Source organism: Acipenser ruthenus, chromosome 10 (genome assembly GCF_902713425.1).
Source record: "Acipenser ruthenus chromosome 10, fAciRut3.2 maternal haplotype, whole genome shotgun sequence".
NCBI classification, from domain to species: Eukaryota; Metazoa; Chordata; class Actinopteri; order Acipenseriformes; family Acipenseridae; genus Acipenser; species Acipenser ruthenus.
Genome location: NC_081198.1, coordinates 4,475,479 through 4,501,243, shown reverse-complemented (window position 1 = coordinate 4,501,243; position 25,765 = coordinate 4,475,479). Strand labels below are relative to the sequence as shown.

Here is a 25,765-nt window from a genome sequence, read left to right as displayed (position 1 = left end):
GTCTAAAATGACATGAAGGTGAATGCAGTTTTCATTATTGTGCATTTAAATATGTTATAAACTGATGGTTCTGTGATTTACACGTAGTAATAATAATAATAATAATAATAATAATAATAATAATAATAATAATAACCAAAGCCTTCTGGGGTCACATGACTACAACCCCTCAACAATTGGATTGTTTACATCATGTGGATATATGTTCGTTATCCAGCATTATTCAAATGCTGGGGACAAAGTAGATTGTACAGATCAGTACTAAAGAGTACATTTCTAATAAGATTTTGGAACTTGTTGAAGCAACAAATGTAGGTCAAAGAAAATATTAAAGGAAGATTGGTGTTTCTTGTGTGCTTCACTTAAAACCGGACATTAGGGCGTCCAGGCTTGTTAATTCCTGCCACCCAGACACAGATGCCAATTCCTGGACTGTCCAGGTCAAACTCGGTCAGGTGGCAACCCTGTGTGCTGTACAGTCTGAGCTGAGAGCCCCACAGCAAACAGAGGAAGAGAGCTATTGAGTTATCACAGTCAAAATGGTACATCCACGTTTCAAAATGAATAAGCCACGGGTTGCTTTGTTTAACTTGATCTAAGTCAGTGCGGGTACTCTTCACCCATAAGAGCATCCATTAGTCTTTTTTTTCATTTTAAACAATCACTTTTGTCTCGTATCCTGGAATTGCATGTATTAGCTAGAAATGTAATTTCATATATATATAATAGACCAAATAAATAAACCAAAAAAAAAAATACTAAACACCACACAGGCCTGCAAGCACATTGACAGCCAGTTACAGCAGATTGAGCAATAGCGAAAATTATAAAAAAAAAAATTGTAGTATTTTAATCAAAACAACTATTTCTGGCTAAATGTTTTCGTTCTTTTATAAACGTTAGGTCAGTTGGGGACTGACACCAATATCCAATGCAATAAATATGTTTTTTTATAAATATGTTTTAATATGTTTTCAAGCTTGTCAAAGCCTCTGATTTGGGTCTCGCCTACTTTTCTTACTGGCTCAAGGGAGTTGAAAGGGAAGCTGTTAAGCTCATATAAAAGCCTCTGAATTATAGCAAATAGTCTTACCCATGTACAATTCTGTAATGAGTTTAGTGTATTTGTCATTGAATATTATTCAGTACCACACATAACCACTCTACAGTAAGCTTGTAAGACAAAAGAACAATGCAGCTATAAAAAAATAACAATAATATAGTTAAGTGGACAGTGGCCAATAAAAATGGCATCTATTATGAGATGCCAGCTGGGACATTATGTATTTTACGATTTAACAATTCAATTAATATGTCATCTGTTTTGTGTATATATTTCCAGTGCAAGTCTTTTCTTTTAAATAGTTAATCCGTAATAGGTTCGGGTGACCCCAGCCATTCTGTACCTGTCCCTCTATAACCACTTCATCAATAAGGACAGGTGGAGGCACAAACAGGCGGCAGCAGCACAAGCTGACACTCCCACTATGTCTTCCATCACCTTGGAGAAACAAAGCGTTTCCCTCTCAAACTTTGCTGTCCCCCAATCCCAGGCAAATATTCTCCAGAGCTGGGATCTGCAAAATGAGACTGATTGGAACTATTTATCATCCGAGTTACTTGTACATGACCATGATGTGTAATAATGTCTGTTCGGGGAATTTCCTGATGCAGTAAACGACTGGTCGTCGCCGCACTGCAGTCCAGGTAACCTGCAGCCAGTGCAGCAAGCATTCAGGCTCTTCCGCTCTCATCCCATTCAGGTCTCATTAAGGGCAGGGTCTTGGGGTTGGCCTTTGCCAGCAAGGGGGTGACAGAAGAGCTTGTGTGAGGAACAGCAGGATCTCTTGCAATGCAGATGACACATTTTACACTTGGCTCTCTAACCACTGCTCGTAGCTCCGGAGCACTGGAGCCTCAACTGATCCAAATAGTTTTTTCCCGAAATCTATAATTTACTACATGGGAAGCTCTGCGGTCACGACAGGCCCAACTGTCATTCCTTTGGTACTCCCTGTCACACTGCCTCAACTCTGTCATCGTTCAACCCAGTTTAAATTAACAGGTAATTTGTAAATGTCGCTTCAGGTTAGGCGGCTCATTTTGTTTCTACACCACCAATCCAAGGTCTGCAACTAATTTTTCTTGTCTTCTTTTAATAAGATTTTCATTTATAAATAGAATTATGCTCAGAAAAATAAATTAAGGTAAGTGAGGCACAGAACTGGTAGCAGCATGCACATTCTCGGAATTTCAAGCACCTTCACATCAGAGAAGATTAATAAAAACACTTCAAAGGACACATTTCATTTCAGCAGTAGACAGCTTTTGGTTAATATTTAATTTGAGTAACAGAGATTATGGTCAGAAATATAATTTTGTATATCTAAATTAATTTCTGCAACAAACCATTAATGCGACTTGATAGGCTCTGTGTTTTCAAGGGTGTAACTAATTACTTGGCTCTGCATTCACACAAAAGAGAAGCGTGAAATAAAAAAACGGACATTTCTTACCTTTTCATTTGCAAATCATAAATCGTAATGAATTATAATCAGCCTTATTACGGCATGGCAGTCTTGTTTGCATGTTTCTATTTCTTTTGTGTGTGTGCGCCATGGATACTGTAAAACAAATGGCACCATGCAGCCCTGTGACCCAGTTTATATTACATAATCTGCACCTGCAAAAGCCTGCCAACATTTTATTAAGGGTTGTTGGTGTAATATCAAATATGGCAAAACTGTTTTATTGATTGAGTTGTTGGTCTTGAAATTTGAACTATTGTTCTGTAACTTTTTGAGCAGACCCATTCTCACACTACTATGTAATACAAGTGATAGTAAGCCAACCATTGCAATTCTTGCCCTGCCTCTAGAGTACTTTACGGTAATAACTCAGTATATTTCAACACCGCTCATTATAATGCCCCCTATTTCTTGTATAACATTCTTATACTGAATATTTTGCTTCCTTGGCTTCCATCTTAATTATTTCTAATCTTCTTTATTAATAGCATGGCGCTTTCTGAAACGCATGACATGCTTGGCTTGAGTGGAACACAGAACATGCTTGTCAAGATTGAGTGATATCAATTCTAGAATCCTGAATACATAATTGAGGCTTCAGGAAAATCTAAAAGCAAAACATTTGCTCTACCTTTCACTGGAAATAAAAAGACTCGACCTGTCCCATATTTCATTTACTGTCGTGCAACATGGAAAATGCATGTCAAAGTGTAGCAAAGCATAGTAAAAAAAATAAATAAATAATAAAATAAAGCTAAACTACAGTGCACATCTGTTAACATTCCCAAGGGCTCGCCCATATGAAATATGTAGAGAATACTCCAAGAGTATGTTTTATAAGAAATATATATGTGTTATTGTATTTCATATACTGTTTTATGAATATCAAACAGTATTTTGTGGCATCCTGCACAGAGACACATTAGAACATGGTAGTGCTCACAACCCAAACAAAGAAGTGTATACTTTCAAAACTACTGGCTCACCTTCTTCAAGTGAAGCATCTCTCTTTCAGAAACGCCGGCTGGGGTGTTTGAAACAAGGTTATGGACTTTTTATACCTTGTCAATATCCAGCCCTATTGACTGTGCAAGTCTTGTCAGTCGGAGATGCCTTTTTTGTATGAGCTTGCATCAATAGCACTGATATTCATACAGCGTCAGAATGCCTCCAGGGGTTTTAAAATGAACATATTTTATATTTTCTGATCATTAAAATACATCTAACACAACAAACTGATGCCGAACACAGTACAAACTACATTCTAAAACATACTGTTTTATGTGAATAATGAACACCTACAGTAGTTGTAAAAGGTGAATTTAAGGCAGACTTATATAAAGTCCAATTAGGGCCCAATTCCAAACTTTTAAGCAGGGAAAGGGAATTTTGTTTACAAGAATATGGTACTTTTTAGTGGCATATCCTCTGCCTTCACTGATACCAAGCATGATTGTTTTCTCCAACCCCTCGTTTTTCATCACGTGGCCGAAGTAAGATCATTTCTGCTTTACAATTATGGCCTCCAATGGTAGTGTTGCTCCAATTTGTTCCATTATTGAAGCGTTCGTTCTTCTGTCAGTACATGCCATTCTTAGCATTTGTCTCTAACACCACATCTCAAACACATTTCTTCTTTCGATTGTCCTCATTGTTCATGACTCCTCTTCTTAGTCTCTGTTATATCTTTGTCTTTCCAAATCTTAACCAGACCAATCATCACTGCTCTTCCTAATACTAAACGCCTCTTGATCTCATCTTTGCAATCTCCTTTTCATCAATCGTGGACCCAAGAAATGAAAAACTCTTCACCACCTCTATCCGTTCATTCCCAATTCTGAAATCATCCATCTTCTTGTTGGACATCACCTTTGTTTTTTTAAGATTGAGGAAAAGGCCAGCTTTCTCACTTGCTTTCTTCACAGACTCAGTAGATGCTCTTTCTTCTCTGCCAATAAGGTGGTATCGTCTGCATAACACAGGTTCTTCCTGTGTTCTAACACAGGTTCTTCCTCTTATTTTCATTCCTTCTCTCATCTCATTCAAGCCTGCCTCTCTCATGGTTCTTTCACTGTACAAATTGAACAGGTAGGGTGATCAAATGCATCCTTGCCGGACACCCTTCCTGATTCCAAAGCTCTCTGTCACGCCAAACTCAGTTCGCACAGTTGCTTCCTGGTTAGTGTAAAGGTTTCTCAACAGGTGTATCTTATGGTCTGGAATTCCCATTTCCCGCATTGTGTTCCACATCACTTCATGATCAACACAGTCAAATGCTTTGCTGTAGTAGATAAAGCATAAGTAGACTTCTTGATTGTATTCTCTTGCTCTTTCCATAAGCCATCTTAGGTTTGCGATCTGGTCTCAGGTCCATTATCTTTTCCTGAAACCTGCTTGCTCTCTTTCTCTATAAGCCTGCTCTGAATTACCTTCAGCAAGACCTTGCTTGTGTGTGATATCAGTGCAATAGTCCTGTTAGTGCATTCTCTAGCGTCTCCTTTATCGGCAGGGGAATGTAGACTGGCTGTTTCCAATCCTTCGTCCACACTCCCTTCCTCCATACCTGTTGGCTGTCCAATTGCTGTCAATATCTTGACTGCTTCATCACCTACCTCCTGAAGAAGTTCTGCAGGCACGTCATCGACACCCGGTGCTTTGCCGTTTTATGAGTCCATTCAAGGCCTTGCGCACTTCATTCTGCATTATCATTGGTCGCACTCTCTTTCCTCAAAAGTTGCACTTATTCCTTCGTCTCATTTGTATAATATATGTAATATATGCTTGTTTATAAAGAGTAGAGTCTGGTTCAGTTTCTTAAGTGAATTCATATGTGTAAGATAAACATTAAGAAATGTGTTTTGAATATCTTGTCTTTCCGTACAAGCTGGGTAATACTTGACGCTTGCAGCCAGGGAATTGAAACACATATCTACTCTCACACTTTTAAACTTTAGGGACATCAGCCCACTCCTGTGGATGACATATTCAGGTAATTCAGGCAAGAAATATGCAGCATATGTTTGCCCTTTGGCTAAGATTATGACCCAGGATTAAACCCAATATATTATACAAGCAGATGCTCAACAATGTGCCAGACAAGGCCAATTAGTTTTGCAAGATAATTGAAAAAAAGAATACCTGTTTGAACAAAGTTAGAGTGAATCTACTTTGATAAAGTCATAGCTGAGTACGTGTTGCAGCAGGCATGCTCATTTCTTCAGAGGTTCTTTCCACTTTGTGGCAGAGGGGAAGTGAAGTTTTTGAGGAGCATTGGGCCAGGGGCCTTTCTTTGGTAACTTTTTAATGAAGAGGCTGTATATCTAAGACATAGGGACTTAAGTTGAAGAGTCTGTTTTCAAAGATTTTTTTTTTTTTTAAAGTTGCATGTAACCTTTTTAGATCACTGCTTAAAAAGCAAAAGTTTCATGAATACCACATTTTAGTTAATTCATCAAAACAGACTTTAAATAGTTGTGTACCTTTGTGAATAATGTTTATATGTATGTCTATTATTACAGTTTATTATCTTGCTTTTAGAAGGACTACAAATACGTTTGACATATTAACAGAGATTAGGTGTTTATTTTGATTTTGTATTTGTTTTATTTTTGTGTTTATTAAAATATAGCGTGTCAGCGCTTGAAAACACCATTTCTGTGTGCTGGGTCGTATTCTTAAAGGGGCAACGAACCCGAGTGAGTGCCGCTCGTTTACAATATATATATATATATATATATATATATATATATATATATATATATATATATATACTATACAGTACATCCAAAATCTCTAAGCCCCTCCCCCCATCTCATCCCCACATCTGTCCCAGACACCCAGTTCCCTCTCAGATGTGGTTGATGTCAAGGTTTCTCTTAAAGGGATGATCACATCCAAATGTAACAGACCATGTCTAATAAAAATGATCGCTGGATATGTAAAACCAACAAGGAGACGATGACATGTTCAGGCCAGTCAGTCTTCTCACTAAAGTGTCTTTTGTGTAGAGCAGAGAGTTGGGGTTCATGTTACGATTGTCCTGTTGTCTCTGTGTGTCTGTGCAGTACAGCACTTCATTTTTTACTGAGTGGAAAACCCATGAACCAGCTCCCCAAGGCAGCAAAGGCTGTGATAGTCATAGGGCTAAAACAGCCAAGAGGCCTTGGATATAGTATCTCATCAGATGCTGTTGTTGTTGTTGTTGTTATTACCCATATAAATTAAATACCTCTGGTTTCATCTGATAACCACAGTAATTAGACTGGGTTAGTTAAAAAAAAAAATGCTATCAAGCATTTACCTGTGGAGAAATTGCATAACAGCTCAAACCTGTTTTAAAACAAAAAATAACTAAGAGGTGAATTGGATAGCAGGGGGGCGGAAATGAATTTCTTAGGAGCCCCCTGGAGCAGTATTGAGATAAAATGACCAGTCCCAAGTCAAAATTACCTTTCTGGGAATAATAAAGGCATTCAAACCCAACGGGTCCTGAGAACAGTGAGAGCATGTTCTGTAGTTCATATGGAAGTGTTGGCTAACACAGATATGTGGCCAACACAAAGGGAGCTAATGTCTCCTAATTATCTGAGTATGGTCACAGAGCCCTGTTTGTGATAGTGCCTGGCTGCGTGACATGTAAACTCAGCTTTTTAAAGGAAAACATGTGTTTTTATCAATGAATTGCTGCCTTGCAGCTTTTAAGCATTGATTTATTTCAGTGTATTTTTCTCAGGAAGATGCACCCAAATCCTAAGTACTAGTTGAAATTTAGTATAGTATTTTTACAGGCAGTACTATAGTATTGTCATTTAAATAAAGGCAGTAGAACCTACTTTTAAGACAAGAGATTAATATATTTTATGAAATACATTTTGAAATAAGAAAATCTAAAAACAGTTTATTCATTTAACAAAAAAATATGAAAGAAAAGCTGAATATGTTGGTAATTGCTACAAGAGGCCTTCGTCCAGCAGTGGAAGAAAAAAGGCTGAAGATGATGATATGTGTGTGTGTGTGTGTGTGTGTGTGTGTGTGTGTGTGTTACTGGTGCCTCTAATGAAGTAAATAAAAAGGTAATGTGTTTGTCAGACAATGATTTGACATTTAACAGCATTTTGTTTTTCTTTTCCAGCAAAATCTGGCCTTATTAACTTGTGTAAAAAAATAAAACCTTATATTGACATCCTTTGCAATATGTACCTTTTAATATTTATAGAAATTACAACAAAAGACGGCACACAATGCTTGGTAATGAAAGCCCCGTGTGCAGTATTCTAAAACATGTATACACATAGGCATCGTCCCATTTATCAAGCTGGAAAGCTAATTACCTCATACGAGGCAATATTTTCTTCATCTCCTGCATTTCAATTTTCAATATTAACACATAGGTGGTCAGGCTGACCACCAAATAGCCTACATGAGCATGAATGCATTAAATAATTTCACGTCGGAAGAGTTTATTAAACTGCCACTCTCTAATCAGCATACTTACTGATCCTCATTAATCTTCTGCTGATCTGTGCTGTGTCTCCACAGCCGCAGCTGAGAGTGCTGGTGTTTATAGGAGCTCTTAACAAACAAGGCCAGTTAATCAAAGAAACTGTACTGCAAGCCAAACGGCCATGCATACCGGAGTTTAATTACACCCTGCTTTTTAACTCATTTAGCACCATATTCGTTAAAAGAAAATGGGGTGGGGGGCAATTCCGTTTAATCTCAGTACCGGTAGTTTAATTTAATGGCAGTTAAAATCATTTGCCTCCTTACGACAAGCAATCCTAATTTGCATGCTAGACAGCGACTCATTATCAGAGGGTAAACAAATGCAATATTGGTCAAAGTATGTTTTAATCTTTGATGTGTTTAATAAGAACCTAATTGGTATACACGTTTTTAAAGTAATTAATGCTTAAGCAAGCCCTTTCATTTTTTAATGACTTGCTAGACGTTTTTTCCCTCAGTTACCAGATAACCATTTAGATGACTGGTTGTGCTAGTTGCTACATGTAAAGATAGCTGCTCCTTCTGTGGCCCAGTGCATGCACAGTTCAACAGAAAAACACATTACTCCTAACCCTCTTATGTCAGGGCTCAGTTTGGGGACTCTGGCTTTCGATGGAATCAGTGGAAACTCATACACTTTACACTGAAGAAAGGTTTTGAGATATAAATGACTGAAATCAGAGCTGAGCTTTCAAAATGACTATACATTATATTACTTGAGTCCCTTCATTAAAATGTAGTATTTAAATCCATGAAAGCATTATCTTAATTGAGGAGTATGGAGACTTATCTGATGTTTTATCATAATCCTTATGGAATATTTAACGGAAGTTTAATAGGCATGTTTACGGGATCCCACATGCATTTTATATTGAACTAAATTATACTGACCAAAAATCCCTCAAATATTTGTGTTTGCTATTAGATATCTCTGATTAAGTAGCAATTTATAACTGCATTATTTACAATTTTGCAGCACTTGTATGGAACTCATTTTTGCTGTTCGACATTGACATATATTTCCTTCGAACCTGAGCAAAATGCATTTGCGCAATTTGTGAAAGCAATATAAACATTCAGGCTTAAATTACATTATTTCCCTGAAGGTTTTAAACAGAATCACAGGCACTTTCTGTGACTACTTCTGCTCAAACAAGGTGCATTATGCATACCCTGGGAACTTTAGTTAAAGTTATTTATATGTAAAACTAAAAATAGCAACGCCCTCTAAGTAATGGAGAAAATACATTTAATGAGTTAGGGCAGTGCGCAATTTCTCCTTTCAAAAATGTCAGTTTGCGTTGTACCTTCCTGCGAGATATCCTACAATTACTTTGTCAACAGAAGGAGGAGCAGTGATGGATGATGCATCGCTTCTTGAAACCAAACTTTCTGCAAGTTACTTGGGCTGAAACTAAGTGCTTTTACATTCCAGCCTTATTGATGATAGTGGTTTTATATTTATCACCCTGTCATTTCAGTTGACTGTACCAGCCTCCATTCTGCCAGTATGCAGACACTAATGGAGGTGTGTCCTTATTGCACTAAAGGGTCACACATTCATTCGGCAAACCTGGATGCTGCTGCTGTGTCTGCAGTGTCATTTCTTTTTTTTTTTTTACTGAAAAGCCCCACAGCTTTCACATTATTAGGCTTTACAAATGCAGCCTCTGATTGGTCTTGTCCAGGTCATGACATTTCTCACCCGAGGCACAGAGGAGGAACCGTCATCTTATTCGCAGGCACTATATTGCAGCCAGACGAATAGTTAGTATGTTTCAGAGCAAGCAGTTGCAGGTTTTGATTGCGTAGCTTTAGGTTTATAAGAAATTCTGTCAAGAATCAATACAAGTCTCAGGCTTCCTCTTCCTTCTTTAATAAAGGTTTGATATGATTTGTCACAAGCTGGCTTGAGGTATCCATTGTTTTTTTTTTTTGTTTTTTTTTGTATTATTACATAGCCCCCAGTGCCATGTCTCATCTTTATGTCATTTCAGCTGTAGGGGAACCTTTTATAAGGCTGTATTCTTTACTGTTCAGTTATTGCAAAAAGATCATATTGCTTGATAATATCTTCCGTGCTGTATGCTGTCACATCTACGCATCCACACAGCCAGGTTTCACCCTGCTGTAGGTAAGCCAAAACGCTTGAGGGGACTTATATGGAACTTCATGATTGGATACGGAATTGATTAACAAAGCTGTGATATTCCATCTCAGAACCTTTTGAAACTGCACACCTCTCCTACCAGAGTGCCTCTGTGAAACACACATTCAATTACAAACATAATGTTTTATTCACTATAGTCTGGGGTGATGGATGCTCCCCTGCTAAATTACATCCCCTTATACAGGAGCCCTGATAACTGTAACATCAAGTACAGGATTAATACATTCAGAAGGTAATACATATTTTTAGAGTGGAAGCAAAAAGCCAATTATGTATTGCTAATGTTTTGTAATAGGTGTCAGTACCGGCGATTCAGATGTAATTATGTATGCATTAACGTATGATTTTCTATCAATTTCATAGAAAGAAAAATCTGCATTAATTCTAATTGATGAATTCATCATTGACAGGCAATTTTAAAAATGTGACTTGCTGTATATCTTTTATCTCTTAGGATTTGTATTTCTTACAGCATTACATCATTATGTCATTTAGAAAGTGACAGGAATTCAAATAAAATTCCATCTAAACTAAAAGATGTTTATTTCTATTGAATTTTAATGATAAGGATCAAATGTACACTTGATTATTTTTGTATTCTTATTGTGTTAAATGGATCAGAATGTAGAAATGCTGGTCAATGGTGGTGGTGTATTTCCCATATGCCAGAAATATTAGTTACTAATTCATTCGGGCTTATTAGTCTGATATTTCTACAAATCATTTACAAATCCCCCTGAGTCAATACAATAGTTAGTTATACAGTTACTGCAAGGTCAGGAATACTGGTTTACAGGCTGAAACAGCCCCATACTCCCTGTGTGACAAATACTGGTAGACAATTTTCATCGCAGCTCATCTTGTCAGTGATTCTGGTGACTGGCAAGACAAAGGTCTTATGTAGCAGGGGCCCCTCCATAGCAGCACACCTTCATTGGATTCTTCTTGTCAGGCAAAAAAAAAAAAAAAGGAGAGTGGCAGTAGAAATAATTCGGGTTATTATTACTGTACCACAGTGGCAGAAGAAATCGTTTCAGTTATTAGTACCACAGACAGTTACAACCATATAAAAAGCTATTTTGGTGAAAATGTAACTGCATGGGTGGAAATACTTCTGGGTGCCAGATTTGTCCAGGAAAGGATTTATGATCTTTGAGGGAAATTCACAAAGCACTATTACTCCAAAAAATGTCATTAGCACCGCTTTTTCTTTCTTTTTTTTTTTAAGGAAAATTACATTAAAGTTACAAAAATGAAACCATTTAAGGATTTTAGAGATGCCTTGAAATGAATTCCTGTGTTGTTTATTTTCAATTTAGTTCCACATTTTACTTCCAATGTGCTTTGGAGTAAATGGCTTTGAAAATCCCCCCCCCCCCCCCCCCCCCTTTGTGTGTCATGTGACTTGTAGCTAATTTTCAAGTAGAAATGTAATTAATAAGTTAAAGGAGAGCTGGATTCGATGACTGTCTTTAGGACTGAGGGTGCCCAGCAGTACATGGCTGCTTGTATAATCTAAGGTAGAGTTCACCTATTATAATAGTTGTGGTAGCTATATCAGTGACGTGAAATCACCGGTGCAGTGGTAATAATGATATTGGTTCAGTAGACATACCTTAGGCACTTTGCTTTTTGTTCCCTGCCTGATGCTGCCAGAAAGAAAGAAAGACATGAATATGAGGTGTCACTGTTAGATTACATATTGGATCATATTTTCGGAAGTGTTTAACTTTCTCAGTGTACAGTACTTCTTAATCAAGCAAGAAAGCAAGAACTGTCTTATCACTGGAGCAGGCGTCAGCCATTTATAATCTCAAAACACATATAGAGTAAATATCGTTTCCTTTTTTGTTTTTAATTGTGCCCCAACTTAATATATCCCTTTAATGATAAGGCTGTGTATTAATAATACTTTATTTTTGTGTGTATGTGTGTGTGTGTGTGTGTATATATATATATATATATATATATATATATATATATATATATATATGTGTGTGTGTGTGTGTAAGTATGTATGTGTGTATATATACATACACATATATATATATAAACAGATAATTATGGTAAAGCTTAAGGTAAATGAATAGTAACTTTATAGTATAAGATCAGGAAGAAATATATACAGAACTGCTATATCTGTGTACAAATTTACCATGGTAAACTGAGTGGTTTTTGTAAATATGTTTTAGAAATTATAAATTGACTCAGAGGTGGATTTAACATGATCTATCTACCTGTCATTTACAATTCACAAATGATCCTGGCACACTGCAACATAGTCAGTCAAAGGGAAAACCTGCAAAGTGACATTTCATAGGCCTAGGTCAAACAATTTCAACAGATCCATAACATTATTCAATATACTTTTAATTGCATTGATGATACCAGGAATTGAGTTTTAGATATCCTTAACTCTATTTAAAAATGATATTTAATTGCATTATAATGATCTTTTTAAAAAATATATAGATTTCAAGCTATAGGCTTTTAAAGACATTTGTTCTAAATTAAATAAATATCGAGTGAATTAAAACAGATGTACTGTAGTCATTGTGGGATTCTACTCTGGGTAATACGGGGGGTACCGTATTTAATAACACACAAATATTAACTCAGTGGCTAGAAGGCACAGTGGGTAACCACACAAAACCACCACACACAAAAAAGGCAGTTCAAGATTTGGATGGGCACAGACAGTGATAATGTGGGAAGCTTGTGCTGTCATTGCTCTTCAGGAGAACTGGCAATACTACTGATCCAACAGCTCAGGTGAGCACAAAACAAAACAAAACAAAACTACTGCGCCATTCAGATCGATATCGCTTGATACCACCACCATGCTTTGTCAGCTTATTGCAATGTTCTGGAAGACAAAAATAATTGAGATGTCTGCAGCTGTTAATAAAAAAAATACAACATTAGGAAGGAAAGTGCAATCTCTTTTTTGCAATTTTTAAAAGCAGCTAAAATAGAAGTGGCATATTTGTGTACACGGATAATAAAGGCAACATTTCAATAGAGCTATTATCTTGAAGACTAAAAGGTACATTGACCTTTGAGATTGATTCATTGCATCAGAAGTGTCTGATGATAACATCTGCTGTTGAGACAATGACAGTGCAAGAAAGACAAAGGCGTCTGTATTGTAAAGGCACACTGCTAAAGATTAAAGTAACAAGACTAGTGTGGTGCAAATGTGTATTTCACACAAGCACTTAATGAAAATGCTGTAGGGTGATAATGTGGGACCACCCTTTTGACTTCCACCAGCTTAGATTGAAGGTCCCTGGCACAAGCTGATACTCAATAGTTTCATTAAAATGCATCCTCCTACTCTTACCATGTGCTTCCATTACCATCCTGTGCAATCGGTGGTCTTCCTTATTTATTAAAGAAAACAAAATAAACATCTACACCAAATAGGGACTTCTGTAAAAGTAATTTTTATTTGTATTTAGTCAACATGTTCAATTGCTCTCTGTTGGCAGCAGATGTGGTTACATATACAGTTAGATATGTTTATCAGTTCAGTGTGATGCATTCCAATCATGCAAATGTGGCTCATTCCTGTTGATTAGTAATCAAATCCTTGTTCAAGACAAATCTACTTAGTGGAAGAATCCCCCCCTATTGAAAATCACTGCTTCCATGTCTGAGAGGTTAAATCACTGCCTGGCCTGCTTTGAATTTGTCTGGTACAAGGATGTCCTCTGGGAAATTTGGGCCCGAAACAGGATTGCATAATCAGTTAGCAGATTACAGACAACATGGACAGTGAGATTAAAAGGGTAGACCAAGGTCAAGTCCGTAACCACAAGAGGACGAGCAATGCTATGCAATTTGATAACTGCTGGTCAGTTCAGACAGTAATGGAGGGGAAAAAGAGCCCTGAAAAAAAGGTGTCCTATTGCATCAACCCATTGTGCTCTAAAGACACCCATTCAGGCCTTCAGAAAAGCCTGCACCAGCCATACTGAATGCCCTGGCTTCCTGCTCCATGCTGCCATATAGGTGTTGGCACTGACTGGAGATAAAACTGCAGGCTGGCCCCCCACACATGTTTTATCCTGGACAAACCCATAACTCAACGTTTCACTGTGTGCAGGCCGGACAGCTGGTGGTCCTGTTTTTCAACCGACTGAAGCCTGTCAGGAATAAAATCAATAAGAACATTGCCATATTACAAATTAATACTCCACTTGCACAGATTTGGACACAATATGTTAGTGTAAAAGGAGCTCGGAATTCAACACATTGATGCCTAGAAATTCACCATCTGTCCAGGTTCAAAAGGGGCAGCCCTGCAGCAAGAGCTCCTCTTTTACTGCTACCAGTAGGTGTCACTATTAATCCGAGAAGAAGAAGAAGAATAAGAAGAAGAAGAAGAAGAAGAAGAAGAAGAAGAAGAAGAAGAAGAAGAAGAAGAAGAAGAAGAAGAATTATGAGATTTGAGTGGTTCTGCAGTGGTTGAGGGATAAACTAGGAAGCAGGGTGTTGGCTAATATAACTGGATGTTTGAGTAACAAGAATAAGAATAATACATGACGTTGACAATTGAATTCCCTTTTTAGATTAAAGACATCTAGTATTAGCAGTTACTGACTGATAAATGATCTAAGAGAAACCATGACCAATATTACTCTGCTTTATTTAAATTAATGCTTTTTTTGTTATATCCAATTTTTTTTTTTTTGTTAGGCTAACAAACATGTTCCTTCACTTCATATTTGTCCATCAGGAAAAAAACAAACTCCACTTCTGAAAAGTATTCATTACAATTTTATTAATCTTGTGAGAGACAGAATAAGGAAATGCCATCAGTAAATTCAATTTTTCTATGACATTAGGCGTCCAGTCAACAATCCAATTCCATGTGTTTCTACAGAGACATTAGAATTTGATATAATTTTGGGCAGAAAACATTTTTAAAATGAAGCAATTTAATTTTCGAGATGGTTTCGGAAGCACTTAGATTAAAAGAATACACTTCCAAATCAAAACCCTTTCAATCATCTTAAACAATATTTGAATTGCATGTAACCTAAGTGTAATATTATCTTGAATGTTATTGAACATTTGACTGACTCATGCACACGTCGGCAATGTTGGAAACTATTATTTTGCGTTTCTTACAAACGTTTGCATTGCTAGTGACATGTAGCTGATAGGAGCAAAGGGAAAAAAAGGGTTAGGATAATTCTGTACCAGACTGAGCAGTCTCATTGTATTTATCCAGTGGCTGGGAAAAGGCACCTGTTCTTAAATGAGGCCTCCAAGCAATGACTCAAAAACAGGAATTAGGAAACTATACAGCACCTTCTCCTGGCTAAGGGTGGAATTGAAAACCATGGCATTTAGATACTTGTATGGAAATGTATTTATAAACTGATAAGCAATAACACTCAACAGGGAGCATATGCAATGCTTCACAAACAACAAACACATGTGTGGACTGTATTTGTTATGCATTCTAGGTCATATATGTAAAATATTAGTTGTTCTGTGTTCTTTCACTGGTTTTACAACTACGTTCGTTTTTACTCAAGTGTTGAATCTTGAATCTTTGAGTCTCTTTTACTGGTCATGTCTCCAATTTTAACGCTCTCTCAGCTGGGAGGCAGAGTGCTGTACTCACTTTGAGGCACACAGACACTTGAACCAGAGGCTTCCTTGTGTGAATATGGCATTTAATGTAGACTACCAAATTGTCTTTAAAAATTGAACCACGCATGTTAAATGGTTTAGATTGAATGTTTTTTTTTGTTGTTCTATTGCAACATCACCCCACGTATTTAAGGTAATTAAAGCCAGGCAAATGGGATAATATCATGCAGTTGATGGTCCATGGGCTCATTTATCCATACAATGATTGCTAATTGTTGTTTGAGTCGTCTTTGTTAAATGGCTGTTGAAAGTACTAATGTGCTGAGAGCACTCTCTCAATGTAGTTGTTTTAATATTGTACTTTATGTTGCTGTTATTGATTTTTTTTAATGCCCATTTGTGTCATTGCAACCTTCTGTTAGTCGCTGCTTTCCGGACCATGTCTTGCAAACCATGAATGTGATTCTTAGTGACGTCGTGCTTTTGTGTGGCGTTCTACGCTCTGTGTCACTGCGTGGCAGTAATTTAAGTGTGGTCGCTGGTTGAGACAACAACATTTGTTACCCATTTTGATTCCATTGTGAATATGACGATGGTTGTAAGGATGTAAGAATGTTTTTTTTTTTTTTAATAATATTGAATTTTACCAGGGGGATGCATGGAATATATATTAATAAGCACTAAGCATTAAACTGACTATATCCAAACAATCTGGGTAAAAAGCAATGTCAAATATTCATCTTCAAGTCCCTATATTGTTTTGGAGAAGGATGTTTTAGACCTCCAGAGTAAAAATATAAATGTCAGGAATCAGACTTGAGAAGCCACTTCCTTCTGGAGCAGAGGGCACTATAATTCTAGTGCCTTGCTAATGTGAGATGATCCCTTCTGAAGGCCAAAAATATCAATTTTGTAATACTGGAAACATATGCTAATGGTAGCCAATCCTAATCTGCTCATATTTATTCTATAATGACTTTATATTCTGTCTTTAAAGGCAGTAAAGCCTGTTTAAATCCGAGCCAGCTGAGTGCTTGCTGCTCAGCTTGACATGAACCAAGACAAACTTTAGCAAATAAGGCCTTGTTATTGCTCTTAATTGACAGAGATAATGATACACAGGCCGCATGCTTGTTGATGTTGCATCATTTGCATCACTTGTGTGATATTTAACAACACAACATCCGGTGCATAAAGACCAGTGTTATTTTCTTCTTCTAATACACAGCTGTGGTTCACATCCTAACTAGACAGCACATGTTCAAAATGGATGAAGCATGACCTCCTCTATCCTTTTGTTTTCTTATACATAAATATAAAAGGCGATAAATATCTTGGATACTAGGGATAAGCAAATAATGGATATATTATGGCTGAAATCAACCAATAGTTTATTTGCTGGTTTTTTTTAGTGTTTTTTTTTGTTAAGGAATTAGATAAGGTTTGGTATTCATTAACCTTCTATATGCTGTTTCTGAAAAGTTCAATGAAATGTTTGCATTGCACACAGTGTCACCTGAAGGCTGTAAATGGATGATAAACAAAAAAGGCCTTGTAATATATATATATATATATATATATATATATATATATATATATATATATTTAGCTCAAAGAGCCAGCTGCCCAACATTTCGATATGTTGTACATATCTTTCTCAAGGGAGCCTGTGTTTGAATCAAAACATTGGAGGTATTTATAGGTTTTTGACGGCATGACAACTACTTGTTTATTTCTTAGCACTTGTTATTGTTTACATTCAAATCCATGACTTATTCTTACATGATGTAATGGTGTTCTATATATTGTGACATCATTTTTACTTCTATCTTTTGAATCTGTATTAATTCTAATTAACACTACTTTATATAAACTTATATTTTTATTATATCATGCAATGCTGGCTCTGAGGATCAGTCTAGATTTGGCCTCACCAGCGCATCAGCATGCACAGCTTTATATAAAGTAGTTCCAGTCTCTCCAACATATTTGATTTCATCACATTTTTCACAGGCTATTCCATAACAACATTGCTATTTTTACAGTAGGTATTAGTGGTGTTCTTATGTTTAATTATATTTTTACTTTTTACTGGTGCACATGTTCGTAGAACCTATTTTGTCAATTATTCTTTTATGTTTACTGTGATCTAAAATATCACCTAAATTAGCTTATCTTTTGAATGCTACAACAGGGGCCTTAAGAAATACTTTTTTTAATTTTTCTGAATTATGTAGAATCCGCAAGTGTTTCCAAACTATCTTAGAAATATTGGGCAAAAGTTTAGAGTAAGTCATTACTAATGGGACTCTCTTGACCTTTTTATCTCTATTTTTATAATCTAGTAGATCATCTCTTTTTAGTTTGTCCACTTTTCTTAAGTCCATCTCTATAATTCTTTCTTTGTATCCTCTTTTTTTAAGATTTGTTTTTAATACATTTCTTTGTTTTACATAGTCACTTTCTTTAGAGCATATTCTTCGTATTCTTATTCCTAGACCCTTTGGGATTGCCCTTTTAGTGTGTATCGGATGTGCAGAGGACATGTGTAAATACTGGTGCATGTCCGTAGGTTTACAGAAGAGGTCAGTCTCAATTGAACCTTCTTCAAGTTTTACTATGGTACATATATATAATATATTGCTGTATTAAACCTAACTGGACCTGGAGTCTAAATCTGCTGAGAAGAAAGTGCGTTCAATTTTTCATTTTTCAACCAGCTGTCATTTTCTGTACTGCACTTTTTAGACGTGCTCTCAATTCAATTCAAGTGCAATGTGTCGCTCTCACTTGTGTGGGTTAAAGGGTTTTGCAGCAGTTTGAACCAATTCTAATCAGACAAGGGAGAGAGGTTGTGAATGTGATTGCCAGCGGTTCAAGCAGGCAGCGGCTCTGTGCAGACTGCAGGATGTTAAATGGCGTTTTTCAACATGATCCAGCTAAACCTGGTCCAAAGCCCACCTGTCCAGCTGCAAATTGACTTTAAGAGGTACCAGAGGAGTTTTTCTTTATCAAGGGGGTCAGGAGGTTGAAACTCTAACTGGCCTCCTGAGGATGAGCATGTCCTGGTTTGAAGTAATGGAGAGCGTTTAAAACAAGGGGCTCTGCGGCAGGCCCATCTCTGGACTGAGCAGCATGCTGGGTTTCAGATAGGCTTATATTGCACTGCCCCTGTATTCTCCTGCAGTTCGAAAGAGCAGCTGACTTTGCTCCTCATGGGGGAATTATTTTTTAACCTTGCAGAATTGTTTTCCTTTTTTCTGTCATCTAAAGAGCTGCCCCAGATGCTCATTTACTGAGAGGCTGGCTCACCACTATCAAGGATTAGCCCACTATACTCACATTCTGTACAACAATACATTTAGGGTCTTACATTGTATGTATGTATTAGCAGTTAACACTTACAGAGTCCTTCGCTTCTGTTTCATCTTATGTTCCTAAGATTGGATTGCTTTTACTATGGTAATCTCTTTTAGTCATAAAAAATGTGTGTACATTTTTATTTCTATCTGCTTGAATGTTCTCATCAATGCTGCTCTTTAGAAAGCTATATCCTGCTATACACAGTTTAAAATAGATTAAGATTAAAGAAGTACCGCTAAGATACTTGCAGAAAGAACATTTCACTATATGTCCATCAGTTGCTGCTATGTGAATTAAAGAGGACAATAAAAGGTAACACTTTAAGTGTCTCTAATTACTGTAGTTACTTAGTAAATACATGTGTACTTGCACATCATTACAATGTCATTATGCATAGTTACAATGTACTTTATGTGTAAATATTTTTGCACAATACATATAGGTACACGATTGTGTCAGAAAAGGGTTAGGGTTAGGGTTAGGGTTAGGGTTAGGGTTAGGGGTTAGGGGTTAGGAGTTGGAGTTAGGGTCTTCTTGTCATTTATTACCAGCTAACTCAAGGGTGGGTCTGGTGAATACTTGGACTGCAGGGATGGTTTCAGTAGCTCAAAATGCAACACTTTTTCCTCTGGACCATGAAATGTAAAGGAAAGTACAAAACATCAAGTGACTGTACGTAGATACAACAGTAGCATATTATACAAAAACTGTCACGGGATAACAATGGATTCCACAACGAGATAAAAAAAAAAAACCCTACATTTTATACATGTGACTTCTCCTTTTAGAGACATATTTTAATTATGTTGCGAATACAATGTATTACCAACAGGTAGAGCCATATGCTCAAGATTTAAAAAAAAAACAAAAAAAAAACGCCCATAAAATCAAACAATAAAGCACCTTAAAGGGAAGTGCATTTAGCCACAATACCCACATTGTTTTGCTTATCTCTTTTAGGATGAAGTTACCAGTAAATCTCCAGTCAAAAGTCACAATACAAAAATTAAATAAAAAAAAATGCTGCAGGTTATTACAATAAACGAGAACACAAATCCAACCCTTTCATAGGCTTAGGATAATAGAAGGTTTTTTTTTTTTTTTTTTCAGAATCTGACTGCCAGATTATATCTTGACAGGCTCCTATCATTAGGTTGCAGACCAGCCAGCTTTAACAGTTTAAATGAGTTAGGCACTGTGCCAGGGATTTAGCTAGAAAAAACAAAATTGGTTCAACAGTATTATTACATGACATTCACATCTTTCATTGACAGCCTGTGCGGAACTAGCACTACCCTAATAAGGAGACTTCAGATTGCAACACAATTATGTGATGATAGCTTCTTTCCCACAGCTAACAATAGGAGTCCAGTCTATACTGCCATCAAAAGCAGGACGATTACATGGGAAAAAAGTATTTTATTGATCCATTCAATGTTAGTTCATTGTGCAATGGCTTTATGTTTAATTCTGTAGTGAAACAGCCTCAGGTGCAACACAAATGACTGGCTTTAACATTTGCAAAACGGTGAAACCTGTTTTTTCCACAATTTCCTCAGTGAAGTCATTTTTCTTTTTTTTTTTTTGCAAATAAGTCAAATATATTAAATGACTGTGTAACACATTCTGTAGGCTGTTTCAGGTATCAGTATGGGGCAAAGCTGGCATACAGTAACTTTAAGTGTGTCATACAGCATGATTGGAACCAGGGCTATAGAAAGTTATGGGTTTGCAGTGTTGTGAAATCTATATACCCAAAGGGAGTGTATTTTTTGTTCCTCTCACTCTAGATTCCTGTCAATGTATTTCTGTCTAGATCAATCCTTACACATGTTTACTATCTTGTTGGCTGTGCAAAGTTGCCAGACTTCGCTGTGGATTCCACAGGGAGCGTTGCATCGTCTGGCTTTTGTCCTCCAGGGGGCAGTAGCTTGAGTCCCTGGGTGTAAAGTGGCATTAACTTGCTTGTGGGATCAGAGGACGCAAACTTACCTTCAGTACTCCTGTATTTCTTTGTCGAGGTTAACCAGAGATAACACCTTGCCCAGGACTACAATCCCACACTGCAGTGCAGAGATCAGAGATAACACCTTGCCCAGGACTACAATCCCACACTGCACTGCAGAGATCAGAGATAACACCTTGCCCAGGACTACAATCCCACACTGCACTGCAGAGATCAGAGATAACACCTTGCCCAGGACTACAATCCCACACTGCACTGCAGAGATCAGAGATAACACCTTGCCCAGGACTACAATCCCACACTGCACTGCAGAGATCAGAGATAACACCTTGCCCAGGACTACAATCCCACACTGCACTGCAGAGATCAGAGATAACACCTTGCCCAGGACTACAATCCCACACTGCATTGCAGAGATCAGAGATAACACCATGCCCAGGACTACAATCCCACACTGCACTGCAGAGATCAGAGATAACACCTTGCCCAGGACTACAATCCCACACTGCAGTGCAGAGATCAGAGATAACACCTTGCCCAAGACTACGATCCCACACTGCACTGCAGAGATCAGAGATAACACCTTGCCCAGGACTACAATCCCACACTGCATTGCAGAGATCAGAGATAACACCATGCCCAGGACTACAATCCCACACTGCACTGCAGAGATCAGAGATAACACCTTGCCCAGGACTACAATCCCACACTGCAGTGCAGAGATCAGAGATAACACCTTGCCCAAGACTACAATCCCACACTGCACTGCAGAGATCAGAGATAACACCTTGCCCAGGACTACAATCCCACACTGCACTGCAGAGATCAGAGATAACACCTTGCCCAAGACTACAATCCCACACTGCATTGCAGAGATCAGAGATAACACCTTGCCCAGGACTACAATCCCACACTGCACTGCAGAGATCAGAGATAACACCTTGCCCAGGACTACAATCCCACACTGCACTGCAGAGATCAGAGATAACACCTTGCCCAGGACTACAATCCCACACTGCACTGCAGAGATCAGAGATAACACCTTGCCCAAGACTACAATCCCACACTGCACTGCAGAGATCAGAGATAACACCTTGCCCAGGACTACAATCCCACACTGCAGTGCAGAGATCAGAGATGACACCTTGCCCAAGACTACGATCCCACACTGCACTGCAGAGATCAGAGATAACACCTTGCCCAGGACTACAATCCCACACTGCACTGCAGAGATCAGAGATGACACCTTGCCCAAGACTACGATCCCACACTGCACTGCAGAGATCAGAGATAACACCTTGCCCAAGACTACAATCCCACACTGCACTGCAGAGATCAGAGATGACACCTTGCCCAAGACTACGATCCCACACTGCACTGCAGAGATCAGAGATAACACCTTGCCCAGGACTACAATCCCACACTGCACTGTAGAGATCAGAGATGACACCTTGGATCACAACAAAGAAAGTAAAAATAATAATGCTTTCAGTCTGTTTGATCACAGCAGATTCTGTATTAAATAGTAGTGTCAGATTGTTATTGAGAGATACTCAATAATTGTGTAAACAGGGGAAACCGAGGGATTGCTTTGTTTTGTGTTGAGTAATTAACACATTATATTCAGTTTAATTAATACCTAACAACTTAACATTTCTTAAAGGAATTACTCTGAAAATACAAATATTTTTCACACACACACACACACACATATATATATGGGTGTGTGTGTATATACTGCACAGAAATACACACTCTGCAACTGTTCAGTAAGTACTGGAACACATTCTGCAGTTTTGTGTTCGACTTCTTAAGATATTTCTTGACAAAGAAGTGTTTCAGAAAAACATAATTCAGAAAGGAAAAGGCACTTAGGAAACTGAGAGGTAGATTAACAGTGTGTAAGTGCTATTGATAGCCATAAATCCAAAGGCATCAGGCTGCCCTTGTCTTTAACACAGTATGTTTAGCCTGTGTATGTCTGAAATGCAATATCCTGAAAAAAACAGCTGCTATAACATACAGCTGGACCAAATGGGGGATAAGTAATTTGGCATGACCTTATCCAACTTGACTGTAGCTTTGCATTTGATGCAGAGAACCCATTTGACTTGTCCAGCTGCAGAAAGTGGTACTCAAAGAAATTGGAAGGAATTCTCCTGAATGCTTTCTCCTTGCTTACAGCACTCAAGTAATGGCTGCAGATTAGCATTTGACATGACAGATTACATTAAGTCATGTCTTTCTAGTACTTTATGATGGCACTATCACATTAGCTTCTTAGCACTGGCACACAGAGGCATGCAAATGTTTTCAACCCCTCTTATTTAAATCTACAGCCTGACATGGCAGCTTTGATATGATTATTAGTCATATGAGAGACTTTAATTCATGTTCGTCAGATAAAATATGCTGTAAAAAGGTAAGGGAAAGTGGTTGCTTTTAATGAAGACCTCAGTAAGACCTGCAGCAACCTTGCACAGGGATCTGCATTTGACATTACTGCATTAACAGAGCTACTCGTCTTTGTTAGGTGTTTGATTTGGAACACTGGATAAATTATTTTAGACACTTTTAAAACTAGACAGACCATTTGCAGTCATTTTAGAAACTTTTAAATCCCCCTTTATATGCTTGTAAAAGTGTTTGACAATGGGCCCTATTCACAAGGTTTTCACTCATCAGTTTTTTGAATGACAGTCTAGCATTATGCTTCATGGAAGGCTTATACAGTACTTTAACAGTCTGTAATGGCTTTGTGACAATCATTCTGCTGCTGAAGATCAGGACCTCCTCATGATTCAGCAATGTCTTTTTTCATAGGACAGATCTTGAAGGAATTGTAGTGCAGCAGAGGCCTTCCATTAAAAGACAGGCCAATCCGGCAAAGCCAAGTGGCACAATAGTGTCCTGTGTCGTTGCAAAGTTTTGTGCAAATTCCCCTGTACTTAGTGAAATGCTCCAAGAATACCCATGTGTCATGAAGCGTCTACTGTACACTAATCCTAACCTAAATTCAGAATCTGAACCCAAACCTTTCATTCTAACTTAAAAATTCACCATTACAGTGCAGTATTGAGGGCTGATACTTTACATAATTACATTAAAAATGAACCAAATCCAGCTACAACTAACTACAGACAAATTGCTGAAAACAAGACCGTTCCACTGCTGGTGTAAACATAGTACAAATATGAAAATGATGTGTCACCAGCGCTCCAGCCAGGTTTACCATGTTTGAACTTCTAATAAAAAACACATTTTTTCTTTTACCAGATTTTCTAAAGTGATGACTCTTCCGATGCAGCTGTAAAGTTATGATGTATACATTTTTGCTCAGAAATGTCAAGCAGAGATTTCAGTTTGCTATCACTTTGCACTCATGAGTCAACTGAGAAATAATCCACAGCCTCTTTACCGAAACACTGTCAGTGTTAATGAGACTTCAGTCTGCTGATCTGTGAGAAAACACAGCCATCAGAGCTAGAGAACGATATCTGGATGTTTTTATCCACTACTGGCTAATTTAAAAACTCCAGCAAAGGTCAGTATTGTATTTATTCCTCTTAGAGCTGGTGCTGGTGTGGGTTTCCAGTGGTCAGTGTCGGTAATTTAGAGTAACTCTCATACATGAAAGTCCCTGTCACTGTTTTTATTAATACTGTGGGACTGTCTGTGACGGATGGGAAAGGATTAATTTGTCCAGGTATGATTTGGCCCATCTGATATACAGCAGGAGCACACTGGTGCTCCTTCGGTACCATGGTACTGCAATGGATTACCAGTGTGAGTTTCTTCATACCACTGTGACCACTGCATTGTACTGCGTAGTGGATCTCTTTAAAACCATATAGTAAGAAATCAGTACCCTGTGTCTTTTTATTAACCATGTGTTTTACCATGCTTTCACTGTGTTTAGCTATATTTTGGTATGTTTTCACCATACTGCAGTAAGGCATACCAATAATATCATAATGTCTTTTGTGCTTCATGTGCTTTCATCTTAATTAAAAAGCTATCGTTGTGACTCTAACCCACACCTGCCAATACCAGGGCTCAGAGCCGTAATGCTCTGCATTAATCTTACTCTTAGTTGTTAGATTGCGAGTCTCTCCTCTTAGTTGTTATATTGAGTGTCTCTGTCTTTTAAGGAGGTTCCATACATGTATATTATAAGTAGTGCTGCATTAAACTATTATAATTTGTATAATCTGATGGATCATATTATTGGGTTTCTGTCAGTTTCATGTCATTCCTGGTAAAAGCCAGGGTCCACTGAAATCCATCATCTGATTTTGCCCAGCAGGCTTAGAGAAGCCCCTAGTGACAAGGAACATGGAAGCAGAGCCAGTAGAAGCCGATGCAGTGGAAGGTTCCCTCTCTGACTATTGAGGCTCACTGGTGTGACAACTGAAGAGGGAGGCCAACATTGCTGCTGATAGCCCTCGACAAGACCTTGAGACGAGAGCACTTCATTGTCATCCCTGCTCTGTGTGATGATCCTCAGTGCATGTATGCACTATACGGTATGTGCGATATACTAAAGCATGTACTAATCACTCCACTAAAGGGATCCAGCAGTAGGATACACTGCATGATATCCATGAGGGCGCTTATTCATGTCCC

At 37.8% G+C, this 25,765-nt stretch overlaps 1 protein-coding gene across 7 annotated transcripts in view; it reads left to right on the top strand.

Annotated features, from left to right (window-relative positions):
* LOC117402449 (uncharacterized) overlaps nt 1-25,765 on the top strand; it is a 170,661-nt gene that overhangs the window by 56,679 nt on the left and 88,217 nt on the right. For 4 of the 7 annotated variants that reach the window (XM_059031557.1, XM_059031554.1, XM_059031559.1 and 1 more), the window contains one exon: nt 25,446-25,665. In XM_059031557.1, coding sequence (XP_058887540.1) covers nt 25,650-25,665 — 16 coding nt within the window. In that variant the 5' untranslated portion in view covers nt 25,446-25,649. Of the gene's footprint in view, nt 1-25,442; nt 25,666-25,765 lie in introns of all 7 variants that reach the window. The other 3 variants (XM_059031553.1, XM_059031558.1, XM_059031555.1) reach the window with 1 other exon arrangement.